Source organism: Triticum aestivum, chromosome 2D, assembly GCF_018294505.1.
Source record: "Triticum aestivum cultivar Chinese Spring chromosome 2D, IWGSC CS RefSeq v2.1, whole genome shotgun sequence".
Lineage (NCBI taxonomy): Eukaryota > Viridiplantae > Streptophyta > Magnoliopsida > Poales > Poaceae > Triticum > Triticum aestivum.
The window spans coordinates 20,402,938-20,426,767 of NC_057799.1; the positions used below are offsets into that span (position 1 = coordinate 20,402,938).

The 23,830-nt window shown below is 41.1% G+C and overlaps 1 protein-coding gene across 1 annotated transcript; it reads right to left on the bottom strand.

The window, feature by feature from the left end:
* Positions 1–880: 880 nt before the first annotated feature.
* On the bottom strand, positions 881–22,330 carry LOC123048378 (ABC transporter G family member 43). Its single transcript, XM_044471493.1, has 20 exons — positions 22,080–22,330; positions 21,810–21,930; positions 16,051–16,133; positions 15,695–15,779; positions 15,325–15,615; positions 14,956–15,046; positions 13,357–14,257; positions 13,088–13,248; positions 12,844–12,947; positions 12,448–12,613; positions 12,269–12,367; positions 11,839–11,945; positions 6,322–6,654; positions 5,319–5,609; positions 5,139–5,222; positions 3,158–3,291; positions 2,779–3,006; positions 2,470–2,641; positions 1,445–1,699; positions 881–1,339 (listed from the first exon to the last, which is right to left on the bottom strand). Exons 1-20 carry the CDS (start codon positions 22,301–22,303, stop codon positions 1,067–1,069), a joined length of 4,203 nt encoding a protein of 1,400 aa, XP_044327428.1. The 5' UTR covers positions 22,304–22,330; the 3' UTR covers positions 881–1,066.
* Positions 22,331–23,830: the final 1,500 nt, after the last annotated feature.

Sequence of the window (23,830 nt, forward strand, 5' to 3'; positions counted from 1 at the left end):
TGATGTCAGATTCCATTATATTCGAGATGTCGTTGCTGAAGGCAATTTGAAGGTATGCAAGATAAGTACTCCTGATAATCCTGCTGACATGATGACAAAGCCAGTTCCGACCAATAAGTTTGAGCTTTACTCAGGGTTAGTTGGTATTTCTCACTAGTCCTATGGACTTTGACGCACAAGGTGTTTATGCTGATTTGGATGGAGTTATTTACTTTTCTTCGACTACTGGAGGGAATTTGGATCAAGGTGGAGATTGTTAAATTGTGATCCAAATTATACCGTATTGGACTAGACGTAGTACAAACGGTGTGGGCCTTTGCGTTGGTACCGACACGTACGAGTACAATTCGTTTACTTGTCCTTCAAGGACTCTCATGTATTGCCCTCTTATATATCCCATGTAGTCACACTTCAGACGGCCTGTCGTCTCGTGCTTGTAATACTCCTCCTTATAGTGATTGCGCCTTCGTGCGTCCGTGGTTTTCTCCCGCAAGGGTTTTCATGTAAAAATCCATGTCTCTCTGTCTCGTTTATTTCTCGCTATTATCTAACAACTTCGTAAAAAAATATAAAAGCGTTTAGATCACTGAAGTACTAGCTATAGCAGCTGGAGATACATTCCGTATGCGATATGACCATATGATTGATGCTGATCTCAGTCCCGAAGTATATATGCACTCTCCCCTCGTCATTTCAGGTCTGGGGATATGAGGTTCCATTCGTCATATCCTCGTCAACGCCCCTTCATCCACGCCTCCACGGCAGGAAGTAGGAGGATGGATATGCCAAATAAATCCTTCTAAATTTGTAAAGAAGTGCGTAAACAGAAAAGAATAAAAACAAGGAAAATATGTTATTAAGAAAGAAGATATCATGATATCGTACACGAAGAAATTACATTTTATATGTGCAATATAATACTACAAGCTGCTCCCAGCGAGTTCAGTACATCTCCGCAGCAGCGCAGAGCATGGTATACACTGCATTTATTACTTCACACCAGAAGGAAAATGGCGGCCGGGACAAGAGGTGACTTTGGATTCACACACCGGCTGTGGTCACCCTCCTACCGTTTCTGGAAGTTGAGCTTCTTGATGCCGTAGGCGAAGAGGAAGAAGAAGAGAAGGATGAAGGCGAAATGCCCCAGCACAACGTACCCAAGGAAGTCGTGCCTGTAGCCCAGCTTATCATTCAAGAAATCCTTCACCACCACGCCACCAGTTTGGCCAGGGGCGGTCAAAATGCGGTCGTCATCGCCAAACTGCGACGCGATGACACCGTAGATGGTCCAGGAAACCGGGTCAGCCCAGTAGAACCATCTCCACCAAACAGGTATCATCTGCAGAGAGAAAAGGTTTTAGGTGCTGCATCACAAGCTCAGAACCTTGAATAGTTAGTTTCCAGAGGCAAGTGCTGTAAGAACGGAGCTCGCTGAAGCACCTACCGGTCGGGATATGAGGAACCCAGCAAAAATGTTCCACTGCATTATAGTGAACGAAACAAGAACGGTCGCGAGAAGGTAGGAGGGAGTGCATGCAATAAGCATCATGCCATACAATGTGATGTAGACGAAGCATGCGGCAAGAAAGAATGTGAAGTAGAGCAACTTGTCTGCCTTCCACTCGAAGCCAACCATGCCGTAGAAGAGAACGGTATATAGAACACCCTGAGCTGCACTGTACACGAACTCGACAAGTGCCTGCAAACACCACTCAGTTTCAGGAGACAAGTTTTGAGTACTTACTTTTGTGTGCACGTAAGAATTTGTAAATTGTATTCCTTACCCTTTTTCTGATTCAAATGTATATAGAAGCATTTTAGTGTGTTTGTTCACTTATTTCAGTCCGTATGTTATACAAAACATCTTATATTTGTGAACGTAGGAAGTAACATATATTTGACTGCGGATATTCCAAAATATAACACCATCTCAGAAGCTAAATAGATGGGTGAAATCCATATTATACCCCCTGCCACCTGATCTGTCAGTAAAGTCCATTTTTTTACCCTGCTTGTCCCTGAACTTCTAAGCCAGACTAATTAAAAATTGAGGTAGTTTTAATGATTTTATTTAGACATACTTTTGTGGCTGATGCATTTGGACATACTTATGATGACATCCAATAAAATTATGTGAATAGTACTTAGATACAGCTTATGATGACATCCAATTAAATTATGAGTTGGCTTACACATTTCAGTTACTTGCATTCAGCAGAACAGTATTCATTTCAATCGTTTGTTTTTCTTCCTTCATCACTGAACTGTAAAGGAAAATGAAGATGATCTGCTGTTTAGTTTGTTGGCCATATCTTAGCTTGGATGTTAAGTGCTTCTCCTTAGAACAAGATTAAAGTATATCCACATGATACTACTTCCTCCATACATCTATCTTCTATTTTTGCATAGACATGGTATGAAGGGAGTGTTTCAGTTAATATGTGACTACTGAAGCTATAAGAAAATTACCTGTGCAAATGCGTAAGACAGGGGAGAGTACATCCCTGCTGCCTTTTCACGGTAGAAAACTGTCCTCTCGGTAGACACAACTGGCAGAACTGAGAACACAGTAGAAGCTCCAAGGAAGAAAACAGCAGCATAGATTGCTCCAAGTAGACTGTACATATCCTGCACGGACTCTCTGCAGATGGTAAATCAGAAGATAAAAAAAGATGCATTAGCATAGCAGGTCGAACATCATGACACAAATTTGGTGCAGTTATAACATATAAATGAATGCAATTTGAGGATAAATTGGAGTACAAAGTAGAACCATACACATTCTTTCCCTTGCCCCAAAAGACTGTACCAAACAAAACAGCATAGAGAACCGTCATCAGATACCGCATAGCGTTATAGGGTGGAAACTTCCAGTAGGATCTAAATTGCTTCCAAGCATTTGCCATGCACTGATTTGGGAAATTCTGCGAATATTTTATAGGAAATGACATATCCTGGCTGCCTGGCTGTTGAACGCTCATCTCCTTTATAAGGACTTGATTGCTCCTGCACATATTTATGAAAATAAATTTAAGAGCATAAAAGGGGGAATATGTTTTGTTTGTCTGAGCATTCACAATTCACAGTTTAAATGCCATCGATGTAAGATAATTGCAGTAAGAAACTGTTAATAGAATTGCATATCTAATATATTTACCGGTAAAATGCAGAATTGGCATAAATTTCAGCAAAGTCTACATTCAGGCGGGCCTCGGCTAGAGGAGAGGTAACTTCGAGCATCCATGTAGCTGGGTTGTATCCTTCTTCTATTTTTGGAACACCTGGAATCGCCTGAATTAAGATACTACACATTAGAATTAACCACCATTGTCTTAAATAAGTTCCTCTTATTTGCATATTAAACATGGTATATCTTCACAAATGAAAAATAATTATATCTCAGATCTAGGTAACTGCTGAAGTGGTATATGAAACTTCCATTGAAAGAGCTCTCCTAAAGTTGTAAAGGGATGATCAAGAATCCACCCGAGGGCCAAAATTGTATCAACTTTGAATTACAATGTACCCCATGTAGTTGGTGCGCATATAGTATATACAGCCATGAAAAGCAAATTTATCTACATCTTCTATTATTGCATCGCTGTGAACTATGAGAAATGGCTTAAAATAGCTTCGAACGATTGGCATATTTTCATACTAATCTCATGATTTTTTTTCCCAGAATAACCACATCGACCCACACTAGTTCTGGAATGCTAACTAAATTCAGCTGTGCTCATATTAGAACTTGGTTACCATGACCGATTAGGCTCCCTAGCGCTCCCAGGGCTCCCTCGTAACGCTCCCTCCAGGGCGATTAAGGGCCCAACCCCAGAGCCCCGGCCGCCTCCCCCTCCCTCCTTTTCTCCACCTCGTTATCCCCAGAGACGTGCGCCGGCTAAGCCCGGGCCCCGCCGGTGATGGGGACGGCAGGGATCTAGGCTGCAGCCCCGCGGTCTGGAGGGACCGGCAGCGCGAGATCGCCCTTCGGTCTTCGTCTTTCCCGGCGGATCGGCGCTGCACCGGCGGCTTCGTGGGGAGGGCGGATCAAGAGAGGATGTGGCCATGGTTGACTGGTCGTCGGCGCCTCCGGTCAGATCTGATCTGGCCGGTGCCGCTGGCGGTGGTGGCCATCTCCTTCGTCGGAGGTGGTCGGCCTGAGGCTGGATGGTCAGATCTCGAGATCCGCCATCTAGTTCCTGGTGCGAGTCGGGAAGACATATAGTTGCCGGTGAAAACCGAGCTGATGGCAGGTGATGGCGGCATTCTGCGTCGTTACCTTGATGAAGGCATCGTCGTGTAACTACTGTCGACCCACTCGTGCTGCTCCGGGGGAAACCCTAGGATCTGGTATTCCAGATCGGACAATGGCGGTACTGCGGTGTCATTTTCTCTCTTGGGTGCATTGTTTGTGGAGCAGAGCTGGAAGACAGAGGCAGGAGGTGGAGCGGTTTCGTCTTGCATGGAGCTTTCGGTGGAGATGTCAAGTCATGTCTGGCCTACAGGTGCTACGTTGTGTCATACCTTGTCGGCAGGTGCTACACACGACAGATCTTCCAGAATCTTTGCATCTGGACGGGCGAGCGCGGGGCGGTGGCGCCGTTGGGTGTCGTGGTGGCGTCGACGGATGGACGGACTGGCAAGGATGATGCAGATCTCTCTCCTGAAGATGGGTCAGCGGTTCGATGATGATGGCGGCGTCTAAAACGTGTGCATGTGGTGTACGCTTTAGGTCTGCTGCACCGGCTATGGGTTCCGATGCGTTATGTGGATGGATCGGCGACGACACCGATTTTAGATATGGGGAGTGAGAGCACTCCATCTAATCGAGTTTTGTAGGTGTGAGTGGTGGCTTCGGGTTGCTTGATGTATGTTCTTGTTAGACCTATGTTAAATAATAAATAAAGATGGCCGTATGCATCAATTGATGCAGAGGCCGGGGGTCTTAACCTCCTTTTGCACAAATAAAAAATGAATTAGGCTTATTTGGCAAAGAAAAATAGAGTGTGTTATAGTAAATTAATTGGTCAATCGAATATTCCAGAGCAGTAATTTAACCATTTAAATTGTTTTCTTATTTCCTTATTTCTTTTAGTGGTGTCTTCTACTAGTCTTAAATTTTGCGCTTTACTATTTACCTCAAAGTATTTAACTAGTATGTTAGAATGCCGACCAAGCTTGCCAGCATATGTTACCCGTCCTCCCCTCTTCATCAATAGAAGCTGAAAAATAGAACCTCTTCAGTTAGATACAAGAGTTAAACACGTGAGACAAAAATCAGACCAGATAAGAGATAACATTAACATTGTTGCAAGAACCTCATCAAAAGACTCGAAGATATCAATACTGGGTTGATGGATAGTGCACACCACAGTTCGTCCTGTGTTAACTGTGTTTTGCACAGTGCGCATAACAATAGCTGCAGCTCTAGCATCCAGGCCAGATGTTGGTTCGTCCATGAAGATAATTGAAGGATTTGAAACAAGTTCAACGGCAATTGTCAGCCTTTTCCTTTGTTCAGTTGATAACCCGCTGACACCAGGTAGACCAACCATAGCATCCCGCATTACGTCAAGCTCAACAAGAGCCATCACTTGCTCCACAAATGCCTACAATAAAATCAAGTTTGTCAGAAATAGTTAATTCTTTCAACTCCCAAGATATGAAATATACATTCTCAGCATCATGAATGCTAAGCAGGGCCCAAGCGTAGTAACTCAAATAAAACTAACAATGTTGTGATAACAACGTGATAAAAAATATTGGTTTTAAATAGCGCGCTATAGCTCCGCGATAGTCCTGTGCTAAGCGACTTGTGTCCAAACACATGAGCAAACATTTTAAATAGTGCGCTGTAGCACCACTACAGCATGCTATAGCGTTTAGAAGAGTTCCGCCGCTAAGAGGGATAGGCCCGCTATATAAAACTATGGGTGTCACTTGTAATTCTGACCGTATTGTATATCAAACATGTCGAAATACCAAATAAACAATCCATTTTATCCCAGGATCATCTGGCGTTAGACAACCTTTACAGAATGTATCAGTAAATTCTAAATTGAGGCTCTGTGTTCAATATGTAGTTTCTAAGTCAGGGAACTAATTCTTCTTTAACAAAAAAATAAATATGTTATTCTGTCCATTCAATAAGCACATCAACAAAATAATTATGCATCAACAAGCATGGTGTCACTTAGTGCTTAACGGACAACACACGCATACACACAATTCTACAGTTGATAACACTGCGATTTGCTCGAGTAGCATCAAGCAAGAGTTCATGCATGTGGAAGCAACCAAACTAAGAAATAGAGCACAAACCTTTCTGGTATTCTCATTAACTTCTGGGGAGAGGCGCAGCCAAGCAGAATAAATGAGAGACTCATACACGGTAACATTTGGTGAATGGATATCAGTTTGCTCACAATAACCACTGATACGGGCAAAAGTTTCTTGTATTTTAGGGTAGCCAGAAAGCCTGATATCCCCCTCAATGGTTCCACTTGTCTTTCTACCTGCCAGTACATCCATTAGAGTGGTCTTTCCAGCTCCACTAACCCCAACTAAGGCAGTCAGAACACCAGGTCTGAATGCACCACAAATATCAGATAGTAGTTGGAGTCGGCTTTCCATGAATCCCCGTGACTTCATTTCCTACATAGCAATATACAAATTTTATTCATGTCTCAACTACATTATCTGAAAAAGCATTATAATTACTAATTTAGAGCATCTCCAATAATATTGCTCAAAGCCCTCACCTATCCCAATTTTTTTTTAAATGGGCTGAAAACGTGCTCCAACAACATACCCATCATGTGAACTTTCCCTAATTTTTGGGGGCTAAAGCCTATGTTCTCTCTCCTCGTACGCATCTATGGGTATCCACAGAGCTGTAGCCTAAAAGCAAATCGGGCCACATGAAACTCTCCCTGCCTCGCCCTAGCACCTCGGCCACGCGACCTTGCTGCCACCACCTGGGCCGCCGGCGGCCCTTGCCTACAGGAGAACAGCGCTGCCCTCCATGACCACCCGCCATCCCTCCACGTCGGGCAGTGATTGCAGCGTTTTGTGAAACTCACATTGGGAGGGCTCAAAGAGGTGCCAGGAAAGATGTGGAGCACATATTCAGTGTGTTGCAATCTAGATTTGCTATTGTGCGTGGCCCAACTAGATTCTATAAGGAGATGATCTTGTGGAGGAGTTGTGGGCAAACCATGGCCATCCTGAGTGATCTTTGCTTCATGCTTCCTTTTTTTGCGAGAATGCTTTCACCTCTAGCCTACCCCAACTTGTTTGGGACTAAAGGCTTTGTTGCTGCTGTTGCTGTTGTTGTTGCTGTTGTTGTTGCTGTTGTTGCTGTTGTTGTTGTTTGCGAGAATGCTTCATGCTTGTTTGATGTTTCCTTCTTGTTTGCTTGACGAGACCATGTATGATTTATATTGACAATGCACTATGATTTATGTTTGAATTTGGATTTGAATAAAACTTTAAAATTCATAAATTATGTTCGAAAATGTGTGGTGCCTGGTGCGTGATGGAAAATGTTTGAATCATTGATTTTTTGCGAACTTTTAGAATCATTGGTGGTTGATGTGTTGTAGAGTTTTTTTGGAGTGTATTTGCGCAATTGGTAGAGGTAGAAGCAATGGGATGAAGTATAGGTAACCAGTTTAGATATGCTTTTGGACAAAAGAAAAAAAATCCTTGATTCTTCTCTCTCCTATACCTAAACGGTTGTGCTAAATCTTAGTCTACTGAGATTTAGCGAAGTCTCAGTCACGTGTTTAGGCCATTGGATAAATATGTGTTAAGATTCGTGCTAATTGATGTAGAGTCTCGTTTTCGTTATGTGCGGAGCGCGTACAGGAGCTGGTGCGAACCAGCCGAGTTCATCGAGCTTTTCTTTCTTATACCAAGCTCTCTGGCCGTCATGTCATTGTATTTTTTTCTTTTGTTTTTTCAGCTACGGCCTTTTTTTTCCTTTCCGGTTGTCCTTGTCGAAGACATATGGACTGTACGGCAATATGAAGAAATTAGGAGGAGACCGCCTTGTTTTTTTCTATAATGTGTGTATTTTTGTTCACTGTTTTAGTTTTCAATTTTTCTTTTTCTATATTTTTATTTTCTATTTATATTTTAAAATTTAGTCTATGTTTTTGGGTTTTATTCTTTTTCTTTTTTCTAATGAAGGGTGTTTTTTTCAAACTCATCATTCAATTGTATGTCTGTCCCCAGACGCAATTGCATGCACACTTTGCAAGATACACAATGCACATGCAACTTAGGTTTCGAGGCGCTAGATGCATGGGCGGGCTGGTAGGTATGTTTTTTATTATCTTGTTTTAGATTTAATTCATTTTGCCCATCCGTTGGTCACATGTAATTGCATGTTCATTGTCTGTGTGCAACTGAATGATCTGCTTGCACTCAGCCGGATGCATGTAGTTGCATGTCTCTGTATGTGTGCAACGAAATTCATTATTATTTTTATTTTCTTATTAAATAAAAAAATTAATTCATGGTTTCATTTTTGTTTTTGTTTTCCCCTTTCCCTTTTCTAATTTTCTTTTCTTTTTTCTACCTTTTTGCTTTGGGATTGGGCTCTTTCTTGTAATCTTTTTTTGGCAATTTTTTCACCTAGTTGCATGTGCAACAGCACATGTTTCACCCCGCATGCAACTGTAAGGGGAAGAATGTGCCTACAAGAAGAGGGGGGAGGGGAGTGAGTGTCATAATTGATGGAGCTGCCAATGGCCGGGAGAAGGGGGAGGTGCCGATGATGGTGTTTTTCTTTTTTCTTCAATTTGACCACAACTTAGTGATGGTTTGTCGGGTGGAGGGGGGACTGCAACCACATGTCTTCAAAACGTGAATGCGACTCAGTAGTGTTTTGTTGGAGAGGGGGCAGTTCCATGTCTATCAATATGCATGCAAATGCAAGTGTTGCATCTGAGTTTAACTGCTTGTCTTCAACGCGACTGCAACTCAGTGGTATGTTTTTAGGCATGCAACGAGAAGTGTTGCACCCGGCTGCAACTGCAACTCAGTGGTGTTTTGTCTGAAGGAGTCGCAGTTGCATGCCTGCCACTAGGCATGCAACTTCAAGTGTTGTCCCCGACTGCAAGTACATGTCTTTCAACGCGAATACAACTCTGTGTTATTTTGTTGGGAGGGGGCAGTTGCATGCCTACCACTATGCACGCAACTACAAGTGTCACCCCAACTGCAACTACATGTATTTAACACGACTCCAACTTAGTGATGTTTCTTTGGGGGCAGGGGGTGCATGTCTGCACTAGGCACGCAAATGCAAGTGTCTCCCCCGATTGCAATTGTGTCCTCAACGCGACTGTAATTTATTCGTGTTTGTTAGGGTTGGGTGCGATGAAGGAAGTTGCATATCTGTGCCTAGGCTCGCAGCTGCAACGATCATGCCCGATTGCAACTACTGCAACTTAGTTGTGTTTGTGGGGAGTGGGGAGTAAGTTACATGCCTACTACTAGGCATGCAAATGCAAGTGTCGCCCCCGATTGCAACTGCATGTCTTCCACATGACAGTAATTTAGTGGTGTTTGTCTAGGTTAGGTGCGGTGAGGGCAGTTGCATGTCTGTGCCTAGGCTCGCAACTGCAAGGGCCGCGCCCGGTTTCAATTGCATGTCTTTAACACGATTGCAACATAGTTATTTGTGTGTGTGGGGGGGGGGGAGTTGCATGTCTACCACTATGCATGCAATTGCACGTGTGAGCCCTAACTATAGTTGCATGTCTTCAACACAACCGCAAGTGATGTTTTGTGGCATGTTTGCCAGTAGGCACCCAACTGCAAGTGCATTTCTTCCATCACGATGCAACTAAACTTTGTTTTGTCAAAGGGGCGGCCGAAGAGGCGACATGGAGGAGTTCCATGTGTATACACTAGCATGCAACTACAATTGTTGCCCTCGATTTGCAACTGCATGTCTTCCAACACATACGCGACTAAATTTTTTCGTATTAGGGGAGAGCTTGGGGTAGTTTCATGTGTGTACTAGGCATGCGACTGCAAGCATCGCCCCTGACTGCAACTGCATGTCTTCCAATACGATGCAACCGGACTTTGTTTTGTTTGTGGGGGTGATGGGTGAGCCAGGGGTAGTTGCATGTGTTAGACTTGCAGCTACAAGCGTTGCCCCTGAATGCAACTGCATGTCTTCCGATACGATGCAGAGGGTAGTTGCGTGTGTATACACTAGCATGCAAGTGTCGCCCGTGACTGCAATTGCATGTCTTACAACATGATTGCAATTGGACTTTGTTTTGTCGAAGGGGGCAGTTGCATGTGTATAGTAGGCATGCAACTGCAAGCATCGCTCTCGACAGTAACTGCATGTCTTCCAACACGGATGCAACTGGACTTTGCTTTGTCGGAGGGGGCAACGGGGAGAGGTGGGCAATTGACATGCAATTGTGAGCATCGAACTGGGATATAACTGCTTGTTTTTTCAACAGGGATGCAACTAAACTTTGTTTTGTCGGAGGTCGGCGGGAGATGGGCGCGAGGTAGTTGCATGTGTACACTAGGAATGCAACTATAAGTGTTGCCCTCATTGCAATTGGACTTTGTTTTTTTCAAAGGAGCAGCGGGAGAGGCGAGGCAGTTGCTACTTTATACACTAGGCATTCAACTGCAAGTGTCTCCCCTCGACTGCAACTACATGTCTTCCAACATGGGTGTAATACACTTTGTTTTGTCGGGGGACAACAAAATAACAATTTTAATAGTTTTTTTCTCATGGAGGCCTTCAATTCTTGTTTCAGAAAAATGGATTTCCTTATTATTTAAATTAAATTAAGAGTTCAAGTTTCCTCCCATACACATCAAGTTAGCCATGAATGAATTAAGGAGTCATACCTGAGTGCAATATAGAGTTTTTTTCATTTTTAATTTTTTAAGAAATAAAATAGTGACCTAAAATGTGTTATATTTGTTTATAGAGATATTATCTTTGTTTCTCATATTTAAGCCTGTTTTTTGCATCTTCTTTTCATTTTTTCTCTTATCTTCTTTCTCAGGTCACTAGAAATGTGGTCAGTAATTTTTTTTGAAGTAGCCATTGTCAGGTTTCGAGCACCTCTGTATTTGTTATAATTGAAGAACTGATTTTGTAAGAAGAGCTTATGGAGCACATTCTCCTCAATTGTACTGAAAGTATTTTGGGGGTACATTGACAGCACACACCAGTGAGAGTGTGAACTAGACATGTCCGTGGGGTTTCACCAACTGAACCCAACTTCAGTCAAAGTGCGCACACACAGAGACCAAGCTACTTGTACATGCAACAATTTTAATGTGGCTCTTTTTGACAAAAATAAGAAGAAACGAACAAGTAGCAGGAAACGAAAGGATTTCTTGTCGTTGGTTGTGTCTGTTCTACGGTGTGGCTTTTCTTCCTTGACAAAAAAAAACAGCCCAAACAAAACAAAAACAAACAAAGAAAAGCCCAAAACTCATCCCATAACAAGGGAAAATTAGAACCCACTAACCACAGAGGAAAAATGGGCCAAATCAACAATATGTGACGTAAGTCAACTGAGACTTCGTGAAGTCTTAGTTGACTAAGTCCTAGACACACCCATACCTGAAACTACATTTAGGTAATGATATGATATTGCAGGTGTTCTTAGTTAACACTGATCAAGAGGTAATGTACATGCTAGACAAAGATGCATATATCTTTCTATACAAGATGAAGACAGGCAGGCTAATTTCTAGTCCAACTATGATGTGTCTTATCAACTTTGCGCTAGTTGGTTACTAAAAAAATTGGAACATCTTTTTACAATATAAACTTACAGCGGGCATGTCGACATAGTAGTTCATGTGGTTGAAAGAAAGTGAAAGAGGTTGGAATGGCAATACCATGCCTGTCTCAGTTTTTCTGTCCGTTGCTTCTTCTATTCCTAACATGATGATGAGGTCAGAGGATAAATAATGAGATGGTAGATAGATGAAAAGTAGTGTGAAGAAAACTTTATGCTTCATGATACATAGTATGACAGTGTGAGATGTACATATGGATGATGAATCTATCTATATTATTTGTGGCCCATTTGGAATGTAGGATAAGAAATGATGTTCCCTTTCCACAAAGCATACCATAGAACTACCATTCAAATGGAACCTTGTTGAAAAAAATGACATCAACAGTTTGAGAAAAGCGAAGATTTGATAACCAATTTGGATTAAAGATAATTTATGAGAAGCATATATGCTACTACCATACCATAGTTAACCTGGTCCATCTGTTTTTGATTTGTTGATCCTTTTTTCAACATATTTTCAGTGTCACCATCAGAAACCACACCCTTTGAACTGTTAGGGGCTGTATGGAAAATATTATATAAGTGGGTATCAAACAAGTGTAAATACCAGGAAAATATGAAGGAAAGGGGAAGTGCTTACAGTTCAGAAATGTAAGAGCACAAATGTAGAGAATGTTAGAGAGAATCATAAATCCTATCATAGCTCCAATGGAAAGCCAATACCCCCATTCACCCGTAAAGTAGCCTTTGGATTTGAGATAAGCCTTTCCTACTGTTAGTGCACCAATGTTTCTCTCAACATTTGGCTGCAATTAAACAAGTGCTATAAGTTCCAGATATGTTATTTTTATTTTTTTAGGTGTATAAACATCCTATAAAGTAGAGGTGAAAAACTCATGAGATGTTCTAGATTCTTTTATGTTAACAAACAATATCTATCAAAAATATTTATCATATGAACAATGGTTTGTCCTCTTGCCTGTAGTTGATATAAGTAAAACAAGAAAAAGAACAGTGTGGTGACAAAAAAACTTACAATAGCCCACCTACTGTCAAGGAATTCATTGACTGATATAGCATTGTTGCTATACATCATGGGAGATATCCAGTACGCCCAGATCCACCAGGGTTTGATATCATCTGTGCATATAAATACATATCAAGAAACCCAGTAAATCACACCGGAACCTTCATAGGAAATAAAACAAAAACCTCAACAGTAGTTGTTCTGCGCTTAACACAATAACTAGCTAGATAACTCGTTGGGCAAAAGAACATACGCCTGGGGATGACAAATCCTCCGAACAAGCAAACCAGTAGCATCACAAGCATTCCAAATGTATTGGCTACAACCATCGTTTGTAAAACTGCACCTAGTAGCCGGAACAGAGCCACAGCCATCTGGTGCGTGCAAAAGTATGCTAGCAATGCACTAAAGAACCTAAAAAAATTAGACCAACGAAAACATCAAATGAAAGTTAATACGGTAAATTATACTAATAATAAATTATTAAAATGAAAACTTTTGGAAAGAAACAAAAGCAGATACCTTGCTGGAGCAGGTGCGTAACCTATCACATAATATGTAGCAATTGTCCAAACTGATGTTTCCATGAGCGAAAAAGGAAGCTTTAAGATTATGTTTGCAACTCCAAAGGTCCATGCTGGAAAGAACAAGCAGTCTCTTTGTTTATAGAATACTGGGAGTTTTTTAATTGTCATCTGTACCTCAGAAAACCCGTTGAACATGATGGTGATCAAAGAGGATGTCAAAACACCACTAAATTTGACGGTATCTGAAAAATTCTCGTGAGGCATCTGTGTTCTGAGAAACACAGTCATGGTTACGATTGCCAGGACAAGCAATTGAAATGACTTGAATGTGTATAGGAAGGAGTTGCGCTTCATCAACAACCACTCTCTTGACAACACTGTCATCAGGGACTCCCAATTAGATAATCCATACTTCTGTATTGCCAATGTAGCAGGATGTATTCTAGATTTGTCATAAGGAATTTGAAGCTCTATCTGGAGCTTCTTTCCAGCATGGAAACTCTTGAAAAGCTCAGAGAACTCCAGGGCAGAGACATAACAATAATTCTCATAATCATAGCACCAGTATTGCTGTTGATCTTTCCTGGAAGTCACCTCTTGAAGGAAGTCGGCCACTCCTTTCCGTTCAGGACATCGGAAACCAGCACTATCAAAGAATTCGAGGATGTTCTCTCGTGGTCCATTGTAAACTAAGTACCCTTCTGAGAGCAGAATGATGTCATCGAATAGATTGTATGTCTCAGGTGGAGGCTGGAGGAGAGAGATCATTACTGTATAATTCATCACATGGACCATCTGTCTGATGTATTTGACAATCTGAAATGTGCTAGAACTATCAAGCCCTGTAGATATTTCATCCATGAACAAAGCTCTTGCAGGTCCGATTAGCATCTCTCCTGTAGTAACAAGGAATAATAAAGCCCAAGCTTAGGACTATTGATGTGTCAATAATGAATATATTATTCCTTATGTAGGTGATAAATTATTTCATGCACAATATATGTGAGAAAAATACATTTATCAATAATTTAACAAGGGAAATTACTGACGCGGACACCTTGTAGATAGAGGTACTGAGAGAAATGCAAGAGGTAGACTAAGATCCACTGTTTTATCATGTGCAATTATATCTCACATAGCAAACTACTAACTCTTATCACCGGAGACAAGAAAATAAGCTATTTGAAAGGAATAACAACTATTTAGGCCGCAAATTCATGTGAATTATGTATCATCTTTATATGTTACTTCCTCCTTCCACTTATATAGGTCCTAATACATTTTTCGAGGTTACCTTTGACCACGGGTTAGCACAATGATATATGACATGCATGTTACACAAAGCATACCATCGAATTCGTATGTGAAAGAAGTTTCTAATGATATAATTTTTATTCCATACATCTCATATACTAATAATTTTATCATTGGTCAAATGCTACCTCGAAAGGTGTATTAGGCCCTATATATATGGAAGGAGGGAGTATACTTATTAGGATTCAAGATGTAGTGAGAAAACAAAATTTCATGAAGAAAATGACCAATCCTTTCATGTATATTTTAATGTACATGATATGCATCATTGCACGCATACCAGTTGTTACACGTTTTCTTTGTCCGCCAGAAATTCCTCTTCTCATCTCATCTCCAACAATAGTATCAGCACAAATGTCAAGGCCAAGCACCTGCAGAGTTTTATATGCTCAATTATCAGAGTGAATCACGAATGCCTGTTGAGAAACTTGAGGTTCAGTTTGCATGAGGAATAGAAGTGTTAACTTTTTAAACGGACGTCAAAATGATACATCCATGTGCATTCATAATTATGAGAAGTAATAGAAAACAAAATTCTTGCACAACCTCATTGTCATACGTTAAAAGAAATAAATGGGCAAACTAGTTATCTCAACCATGTTCTCTTGACTATTAACTTCTAAAAGGATAATAAACAATAGACCCTCACCTTGAGAGTAAGATCCGTGATAACATTAGTGTCATTTCCTTGTTCTGCAATTGCCTTCATGAAAGCATCAACCTCAGGGTCAGGCTTAATGCCTGCATTCCTCTCCCTCCTTGCTAATTCTAAGAGTGTATCATGTCTAACACCAGTGCCTAGACATAGTCTGGAGAAGTCCAATGTCTCTCTAACTGTCAACTCTCCATTGTGTAGATCATACTGGCTGACATATGTACTAGTTCTCTCGGGATAGAACTCTGAGAAGTCATGACCACAATATGTGATATTGCCAGATACCTGTGGTCATTAGGTGATTTAGCATCCAACAAGCACACATAATCAACCGATGGTTTGTTAATTCTTGAAAAAATGCAACCTTGAGATTTTTATCAGGCTTCCCAGTTAGTGCTTGCATAAGTGTGCTTTTCCCTGATGTCGGGGGTCCAAGAAGAAGTGTCAACCTATCATAAGTAGTTTAATTCAATACATAGCTCAGAGGAACAATGGCAATGGTGTAGTTTTTTGAAATATAAGAGTTAAAGTAACTACATTGACAGCAATAAGAAGATATAGCTCTTCAGGAAAGTGTATCTTGACTGATGTTAGATTATTTTAGTATGTGAATCACAAACGAGACTTGTCTTGTTTGAAAAAAGATAAACCATTTTCCATGTATAAGTGTAAATTAGTACTAATATCCTCAATCGATTTTTGGCAAGAACAGTTAATTACCTTGATGGCTTGAGAATGCCACTGAGATCTTTGAGTATCTCAATCCTCCTTTTGTTTGACAAACCAAATATGCTTATGAGCCCCTGTAATAAAGCATCAAGGGTAGTGAATTTGAGACATATATGACAAGCAGCAAGTTACACCAAGTAGGTGGTCTTTTTGAAGTAGTAGCGAGCCTATTTAGAGAGAGTTAGGGTTTCAGGGTGCGGTGGGCACAACCGCCGCGGTCGGAGATACTTCCGGTCCCCTTGCTTCTAGTTGCCATCTTGGCACTAAGAGGTAGGTGGCTGGTGGTGGTAAGAGTTTTGTGTTTGTCGACATCTTGTGGTGTCATGGTGTTTTTTTAATGAACAAAGTTACTCTAATTCTTTCTTTGGCGGTGCCATTGAGGTATAGACGTTTTTGTCCTCATTTTCTGATATGATGAGTTTATGTTATGGAGGTATAGCGGTTCTGCTGGTCTCCGCCGCGGTTCTGGATTGTTTGTCAAGGGCGCTATGTGTGCCGTCGCGGGTGAGTCCAAGACGATGACTTTCTTGAGGCTGTCTGAGTCCCGCCACCCACCTGCCAAATCTTTTCGGCAAACAAGGGTGGTTGGTGCGTCGACAAGGAGAGTTCGCTTGGAGTTGTTGCTCTTTGGAGGTGACTGACGTTGGTCGAGACGTGGCTTTGTTGATCACCTTAGGACATGCCCTTTCATGTTGAAGTTGTCTTGTTTTCGTTTGAGTTGGAGTGGTGTTCGCTACTCACCGCTATGTGGTGGGAGCTTGCCTCTATTCTTGTAATTTACCCTCTACCTTCTATAAATCTAAGGCACAATATATTGCATGCTCTCGAAAAAAATAAGTTTATGTTATTGTGCCTTGCTGTTTTTGTTGGTTTGATTCTTTGTAAAATTGAAATCTTACCTTGACACTATGTGAATATTTTATGACCCAACGACCTATACTTCTATGGGATTATCTCCGGCCCAAGTCCGTTTATCTCTTACGTCTTCCCGTCTTTTTGGATATGCAAATCAAGGCCGTTTTAGAAACCTTATTGCTTGTTTGTAATCAAGTTCATGTGGGAGAAAAATGGGATCATCGCTGCTCCGAACTGATTGATGTCTTTTTACGGAAATCTTGAGAGTTTTTCGCTTTGAAAACATTGATACTCCGGAGAAGATGTCCACAAGAGACACCACCGTAATTCTTAGTTGTGCGATTTACTTTGTATTTCTTTGGATCTAAAATTCAAAACAGTTTACCTATAATTTGTGTGAGTATAAATATATTATAGGTGTTTCCAAAAAGATGTCGCTAGTCTTGCGAATTTACACACTACATTCAGCTTTTTTATGAATTCGTGTGAAGACATAAATTTTAGCATGTTGCATGACTAGCGACGTGTACGGTGAATGGAGCAATGGCGCGGGGACATATAACAGAAAATGGTGAGTCCAAGAAGCTACAGCACGATACAACGATGTAGGGACATTGTGGGCTAATGCATGGGACCCAAGAGTATGGCGGTCCAAGCCCGCTGCACCACCACCGCTGCCGAAGACGGCAAAGGAGGCGGCCAACGGATCCGCGTGGATGATATATCTTGCCTACTACAAGATAAAACAACACATCGCACAACCACAAGCTTTTCTAGCTACTATGTCCTACTATGCCGGCCCAACAACGTTTCCAGCCATGTTATAAAAGGTGGCCTCGGGAACCTTCCAAACGGTTTTAGGAAGGTTCGGTCCGGGTTTTTTGTCTTTCTTTTTTCCTTTTTTATACATTTCATGTATTTTGTTCTTTATCATTTTTTTTGGCTTTTCACATACATGTCAACTAGTTTAAATACACACTAAATATTTTTCGTATACATGTTAAACATTTTTCAGATACTTTTCAAAATCATGTTGAATATTTATCGGAATACATGTTGAATGTTTGTAGAATGTACACTGAACATTTGTCGAATACATATTGAACATTCTTAAACACAGGTTGAACATTTTAAAAAATGGCATGAACAATTTTTTGGACAACGTGCAAAAACATTTCTTCAGTGTTTTATGAACAATTTTTAAGTGGCACCAATATTTTTCTATATGTTATGAACTTTTTGACAAATTACGTGAACAATATTTTACATTTCATAACTATTTTTCTAAAATGTCCTGAACTTACATTTAGTTATGTGAATTTTTTTAATTGGTACAAACATTTTTTCGACAAAGTATGCAATTGTTTTTACATTTTATAAAATTATAAAATTTATGAACTTTTTTTCGACTATGTGAACTTTTTTTAAATGAGAGAAACATTTTCTTGGATGGTTCAAAAAATTTCGTCAAATTTCACAATTTCTTTTATATATTCATGAACATTATTTAAAATCTTCTGGAAGTCTTTGAATGCCACAATATTTTTTTTCAATATTACAATTATTTTCTTAAAATTTTACAGTCCACAAACATTTTTAAAAACTAAGTAATAAAATTTATGTATAATGAAATATTTTCATAATATAGAAGTAAGAAAAGGGAAAACAGAAAAGCAAAACCAACATCTGGCACTGAACAAATAGGGAAAAACAATGCGGCTTGTGCGTTGGAAGGATTGAGCTCTTTTTCTTTTGCTTAGGTTTAGCCGAGGTGGTGGATGTTACCTCAGGCCAAGTACCCGTACGCTATATGTGATATGTCCTTGGCACTGCAGACGAGGTATATACTCGTCTCCAGCGGGCGGCTTCATGACTTTTCTCTCTGGTTCGGCCCTCTCGAGTGGTTTCGGAAAGTTGGGCTTTTCTGGACCAAAAAGAACAAAATAGAGAGAAAACCGTGCATGTTTGAGTTGAACGGGCTAACAAAGCTTGTATCATGGTTTGCACTATAGAGAGACGTCCTTTTCGAGGGATCTCCTATAGGGCGCCTTCGGCGCCCGAGAAGAAGGCCAACATTCGACTGGTTTCCCTGATCGCTCGATCGCGTTGACCGGTCATGGTTGACCAGCTAACCAATCAACCGTAGACTTTTGGGGAAATGAAAAAATTCAAAAAGAGAGAAAAGGCAAAAAATAAAAAAAATGTAGACGGCAAAATATGTTCACAAACTTCGAAAAGGTTCATCAAAGATTTTGGAAAAATGCATTGCAATTAAAAAAATAATTGAATTTGAAAATTTTCATCTTTTTTTTGAAAGGTCACCAAATTGAAAAAAGTACAATTCATTTTGGAAGAAAGTTCGTTGAATTTGAAAAAAATGTCAGTTAAGCCTATAACGGGCGCCACATGCGCCGTACAGGAAATGCCCCTGTTCGACGCCCGCAAGCGTCAAACAGCAGAGGCAACACACACAATCGAGCATGTTGGGCTGGGCAAACTAGCATTACGTTACTGGACTGTAGAAGACGGTTACAGTAGACACATGTACATGCCTGTAGCAGTTGGATTACTGTAGCACCCTCTTTGGTCATTTTTTTCTTCCTTGGTATTTAATTTGGGCACCTTTTATTTTTCAAAAAAATACTGTACTCTAATTTGTTTTTATATAGGTGAACATTCTTTGAAAATACACACTTAACATTTTTTAACGTAGTATGAACATTTTAATAATGCATGCTGAATTCTTTTGTATTATACGATGAACATTTTTGTAACAATATAAATATATACATTGAATAATTTTTTAATATGCATTGATTATTTTGGAATACAGGTTGAACATCTTATGAATACACAGTGAACATTTGTGAAATATACGCTGAACTAATCAAAAACACAGTGAACATTTGTATTATTGTTATTCATTTAACACTTCCTAATATACGATGAACATTTTTATAATTCATGGTTAACTTTTTGTAATGTACCGTAAACATTGGATGAACATTTTGTAACACGCAATGAACTTTGTATAATACAGACAAAATAAAAAGGAAAAAAGTGGAAAATAAAATAAAAGAGAAGAAACAGCGAAGCGACCGTGGGCCAGCCCAAACTGGGGCGTCGGGAGGCCGAGCTTCATCGAAACCATGACTTTCTGGCGCTCACGAGCGTCAAATAGGATCTCGCCACTAAAGAGATAGCAAAATACAGTACCTGTCTAATGCTAAGTTTGTACATATATTTTAAATCTGAAAATACAAGAGAAAAATGGTCGAGTACTCCAGCCATTGGCTCCGTAATTAACAGTTACGTGCACTCAACAAGCAACTTGAGTATTTGACATGCGTAATGAGGCATAGGGTGTTGCGCTAGAGCCTCCTTGGAAACAGTTTGTTTCCCGTCCAGGGAAGCCCAAACCAGCCTGACATCTTGCTTATCCTGGCCCGTAACCCATGCACATTGGGGCTAGCCTTGCACAAACGTGAGAAATTACTCGCCTGGGCCGGCCCATATGCGGTAGCGTGCGGTGAAAAATAAAAAGAATGAGCACGCTAGCTAGGAATCAAACCCACGACCAACGGCAGATTCGCTCGCGCTACTAGCCATTGCGACTACTAACTCTAGTTCAATAAGAGAGAGAGAGAGAGAGAGAGAGAGAGAGAGAGAGAGAGAGGTGTCTAATTAAACGTCTATACCCTATAAATAAGCATCGGTTTCTAAAGAAAATCTAATTTATTTTTTAAGCACGTTGCTTTGTACAAGGCCTTAGGCGTACAGGGAGAGATGATCAACATTGGCACATGACTGGAAACACCAGGATTATTCTACCTCGTATATGATTTTGTGTTTGAACTTTGAAATTTCACACGCTGATAGAACACCGCCCCTTTCAATGTACCCTAGTATATTTTTTATATAATTTTTAGGAATTTTCAATTGTGGTTTCCACAAAGTTTTCATTGTAAGTGCAAGTCTAATAAGATCTAGTCAGCGGGCTATAAGACTTGCCATGTCATTAAAATTCTACTTGGAGGAGTGAGAAGAGAAGAGAAGAGCGAGAGTGAAGCGGGCTCTGTTTGCACCCCCTGATTGCTCATGGAGTGAGCTTATGCACGTAGTATGAGTGTTTTTTATGAAGCCTTCAAGTGAGGTCACATCTCCTTATAGCCAACAGTCGATGTTATTAACTACTCCCGCAAAAAAAAAGATGTTATTAACTATGCTCTAAGTTGGTTTCATTGGATTCTCGTGGGAGTCACGTCCTTTTCGGTTTGACTGGGAGTTCATTTACTTGAGTGGCGGAGCACACTAATATGTGGCCGGCCGGTACCAAAAGGAATAAACGAGGTTGGCTATCGTGTCACCTTTTTGCCACCTACACTCGCACACACCTATCGCTATTTACGATTATTTGTATTTGTATTTGTGTCCACGAAATTGGCTCTCTCCTTTTTTGAGTAAACTTTTTTTTATGAGAGCCTGAAAGAAAGGAAAAAGAAAATGGATGTCTTGTTCAATGAGAAATGTCATCTGTTTTCTACGAAATTTTCTGTAAAAATCAATGACAGCCTGAATATTCCACATCGGATTGAAGAAAAATGGGCACAGGGATTGCTTAACTATCCTATGCTTTACTCCTCGCGATGAAAAATACTCCCTTCGTCTCAAAATAAATGTCTCAATTTTAGTATAACTTTGGACTAAATTAGAACAAAGTTAAGACACTTATTTTGAAACATAGAGAGTAGAAAGAAAGAATAGGATGGAGATGCCAATCGGCTTATTTCAAGTTCTTCTCTTCTACTTCCTCAGTAAACTAGTATAAGATGGTTTAGATCACTACTTATCGAGAGAGTAACTTCATATGCCAATCTTTGAACTGATATACATACCTCGAGTGTGTTGATGGCAGCGTTGATGAGCGTCGGCAGCGCGCGCTTGCCGACGTGGACGTCCGCCTCCACGGAGAGGTGCTCATACCGCACCTCGATCTGCGGAAGCTCCATGCCCACCCTGCATCCAAACCACTGTGTCAGATGATCTCAAGCTACGTACGGCTCAAACAGGAAGGAAACAGGTCGGCTTTCTCCTGCTGCTTCTTGTGCATGCATGGTTAAACGCTAAGATTGATCGATTTACGAGTGTAGCGGTGCTGGGCTTACCGATCGAGGCGGTCCCTGAGCCGGCGGAGGAACCTCTCGCCGTCGTCGTCCACGGCCTTGAACACCCGCTCCATGAGCTCGCGGCCACCGCGTGCGTCCACCTCCTCGGCCGCCGCGTGGCGATTGCCGCCCCCGGCGTCGTACGTCGGCAGCTTCTCCTCCTCGCCATCTTTGCCGTAGATGCTGCCGCGGCGCGCCATCAACGTGGCAGTCTCCCCTTCCATCGGAGCAAACGTCGGCTTGCTGGTTGGGCGCCTCTAGGAGCTCTCTGTGCGTTCGACGTGTTTATATAGGCACGCAGTAGCGCACGGTGCGTTGACCGTTGACACGGGCCGTGATACAGGGAAAAATCTTATGTGCGGCCCACTGCGAAATATAGTTAGGGCTTCACACAGGGAGCCCCCGACTGGACTGGCCAAATGTTTCAAGTTTTTTATGTTTCTTTTCTTTCCTCATAATTTTTTATTTCTAAAAAAATTCAAGAAATTTTTTGAATTTTTCAAAATTTCGAAAAATGTTCCTTTTTCAATTTTTCTTCTGTTCAAATCTCGGAAAATTGTTCAGAATTTCAAAAGAATTTCTTATTTTGTTTCCAAACTGTTTCTAAATTCGAAGATGTTCACTTTTTTTTCCAAAAAATGCTCGTACCTTCATTTTTTTTGTAAATCACTAACATGTTTGCAATTCCGAAATTTTGTTCGGGCTTAAAATATGTTCATGTTTTCAAAATTTGTTCAATTTTTTAGAAGTATTTGAAAGTTTAAAACATCATGTTCAGAAATTTTGTTCTTGTTGATTGAAAAATATCCGCAACTTCTCAAAAGACTATTTTGGAATTCCAAGTTTTGTTTACATTGCTTCATAAAATTGTTCTTGTTTTCCAAAATGTGTTACACGGTCCTGAAAATAGCATGATACAATGAATATCCCGCTACATTGACTTCTTTAAAATATGTGTGCTGCCATATACCACCGGGAGCCATCAGCTCTAGTGGCTACCCGCCCGCGTTGAGGAGAGGGACGCGCGGGTTTGATCCCTTGCAACTACATTGCCTTTTGTGATTTATATTCCTATAATCACAACCCGCGGTGCATCCTAGTCGGCGGCGCAATCACGCCCCCCCCCCCCCCACCCCCCGGGGGATCCCACTGTCAGTAACCCTGAGTGCTTCAAGGTATCGAGGATAGCGACTCCTCGTATGTGGAAGGTTCCCGTGGATAAACTAACTGCGATTGTCACTGGCAACCTGAAGAGAGGCCTTCATTGAATCACACAAGCTACTTGAAAAGTTTATTAAGAGGCAGTTTGTACAATATACTTAGCGTTACCCAGTGTGTTCGGTGGGGAACTTGGCTTGCGGCTTGTCAGGGAGCGTATCATAAATTCCAAGTGATTTCGAGGAACGCCTGGACTTATCCTAGTGGGTCATTGTCAACTATGGAGCAGAAGCGGTCCGTTCCTTCGATCCTCATCTTCAGAACTAAGTCATCAGACTTAGGCATTTGGTTATGAAATAAACTTATGTCGTTGAGAATGTTGAGTCCGTTCTTTGACTAGCATTGTCCAGTGACCGGGGACTTGTGGGGGTCGATCTTCAATGCCTTTTCTCAACGGCGACGATCGCCCGAGTAAATTGATTTGGCAGGAAGCCGGATGATGTTGCCAAACTGCCTGGAGGATAGAGTGAACCCCTTGCCTGGTTCATGGACTGCACGTCTTCTAGCCTGATTTAGTCAAGCTTTTAGTCCAT

Coding starts and splice junctions, on each gene's coding strand:
- LOC123048378 (XM_044471493.1), bottom strand. CDS start 22,303: ATGGAAGGGGAGACTGCCACGTTGATGGCGCGCCGCGGCAGCATCTAC. Junction 5,223..5,318: donor TCTTCGAGTCTTTTGATGAG/GTTCTTGCAACA, acceptor TCTATTTTTCAG/CTTCTATTGATGAAGAGGGG. Junction 1,700..2,469: donor TGTCTTACGCATTTGCACAG/GTAATTTTCTTA, acceptor TGGTGTTTGCAG/GCACTTGTCGAGTTCGTGTA.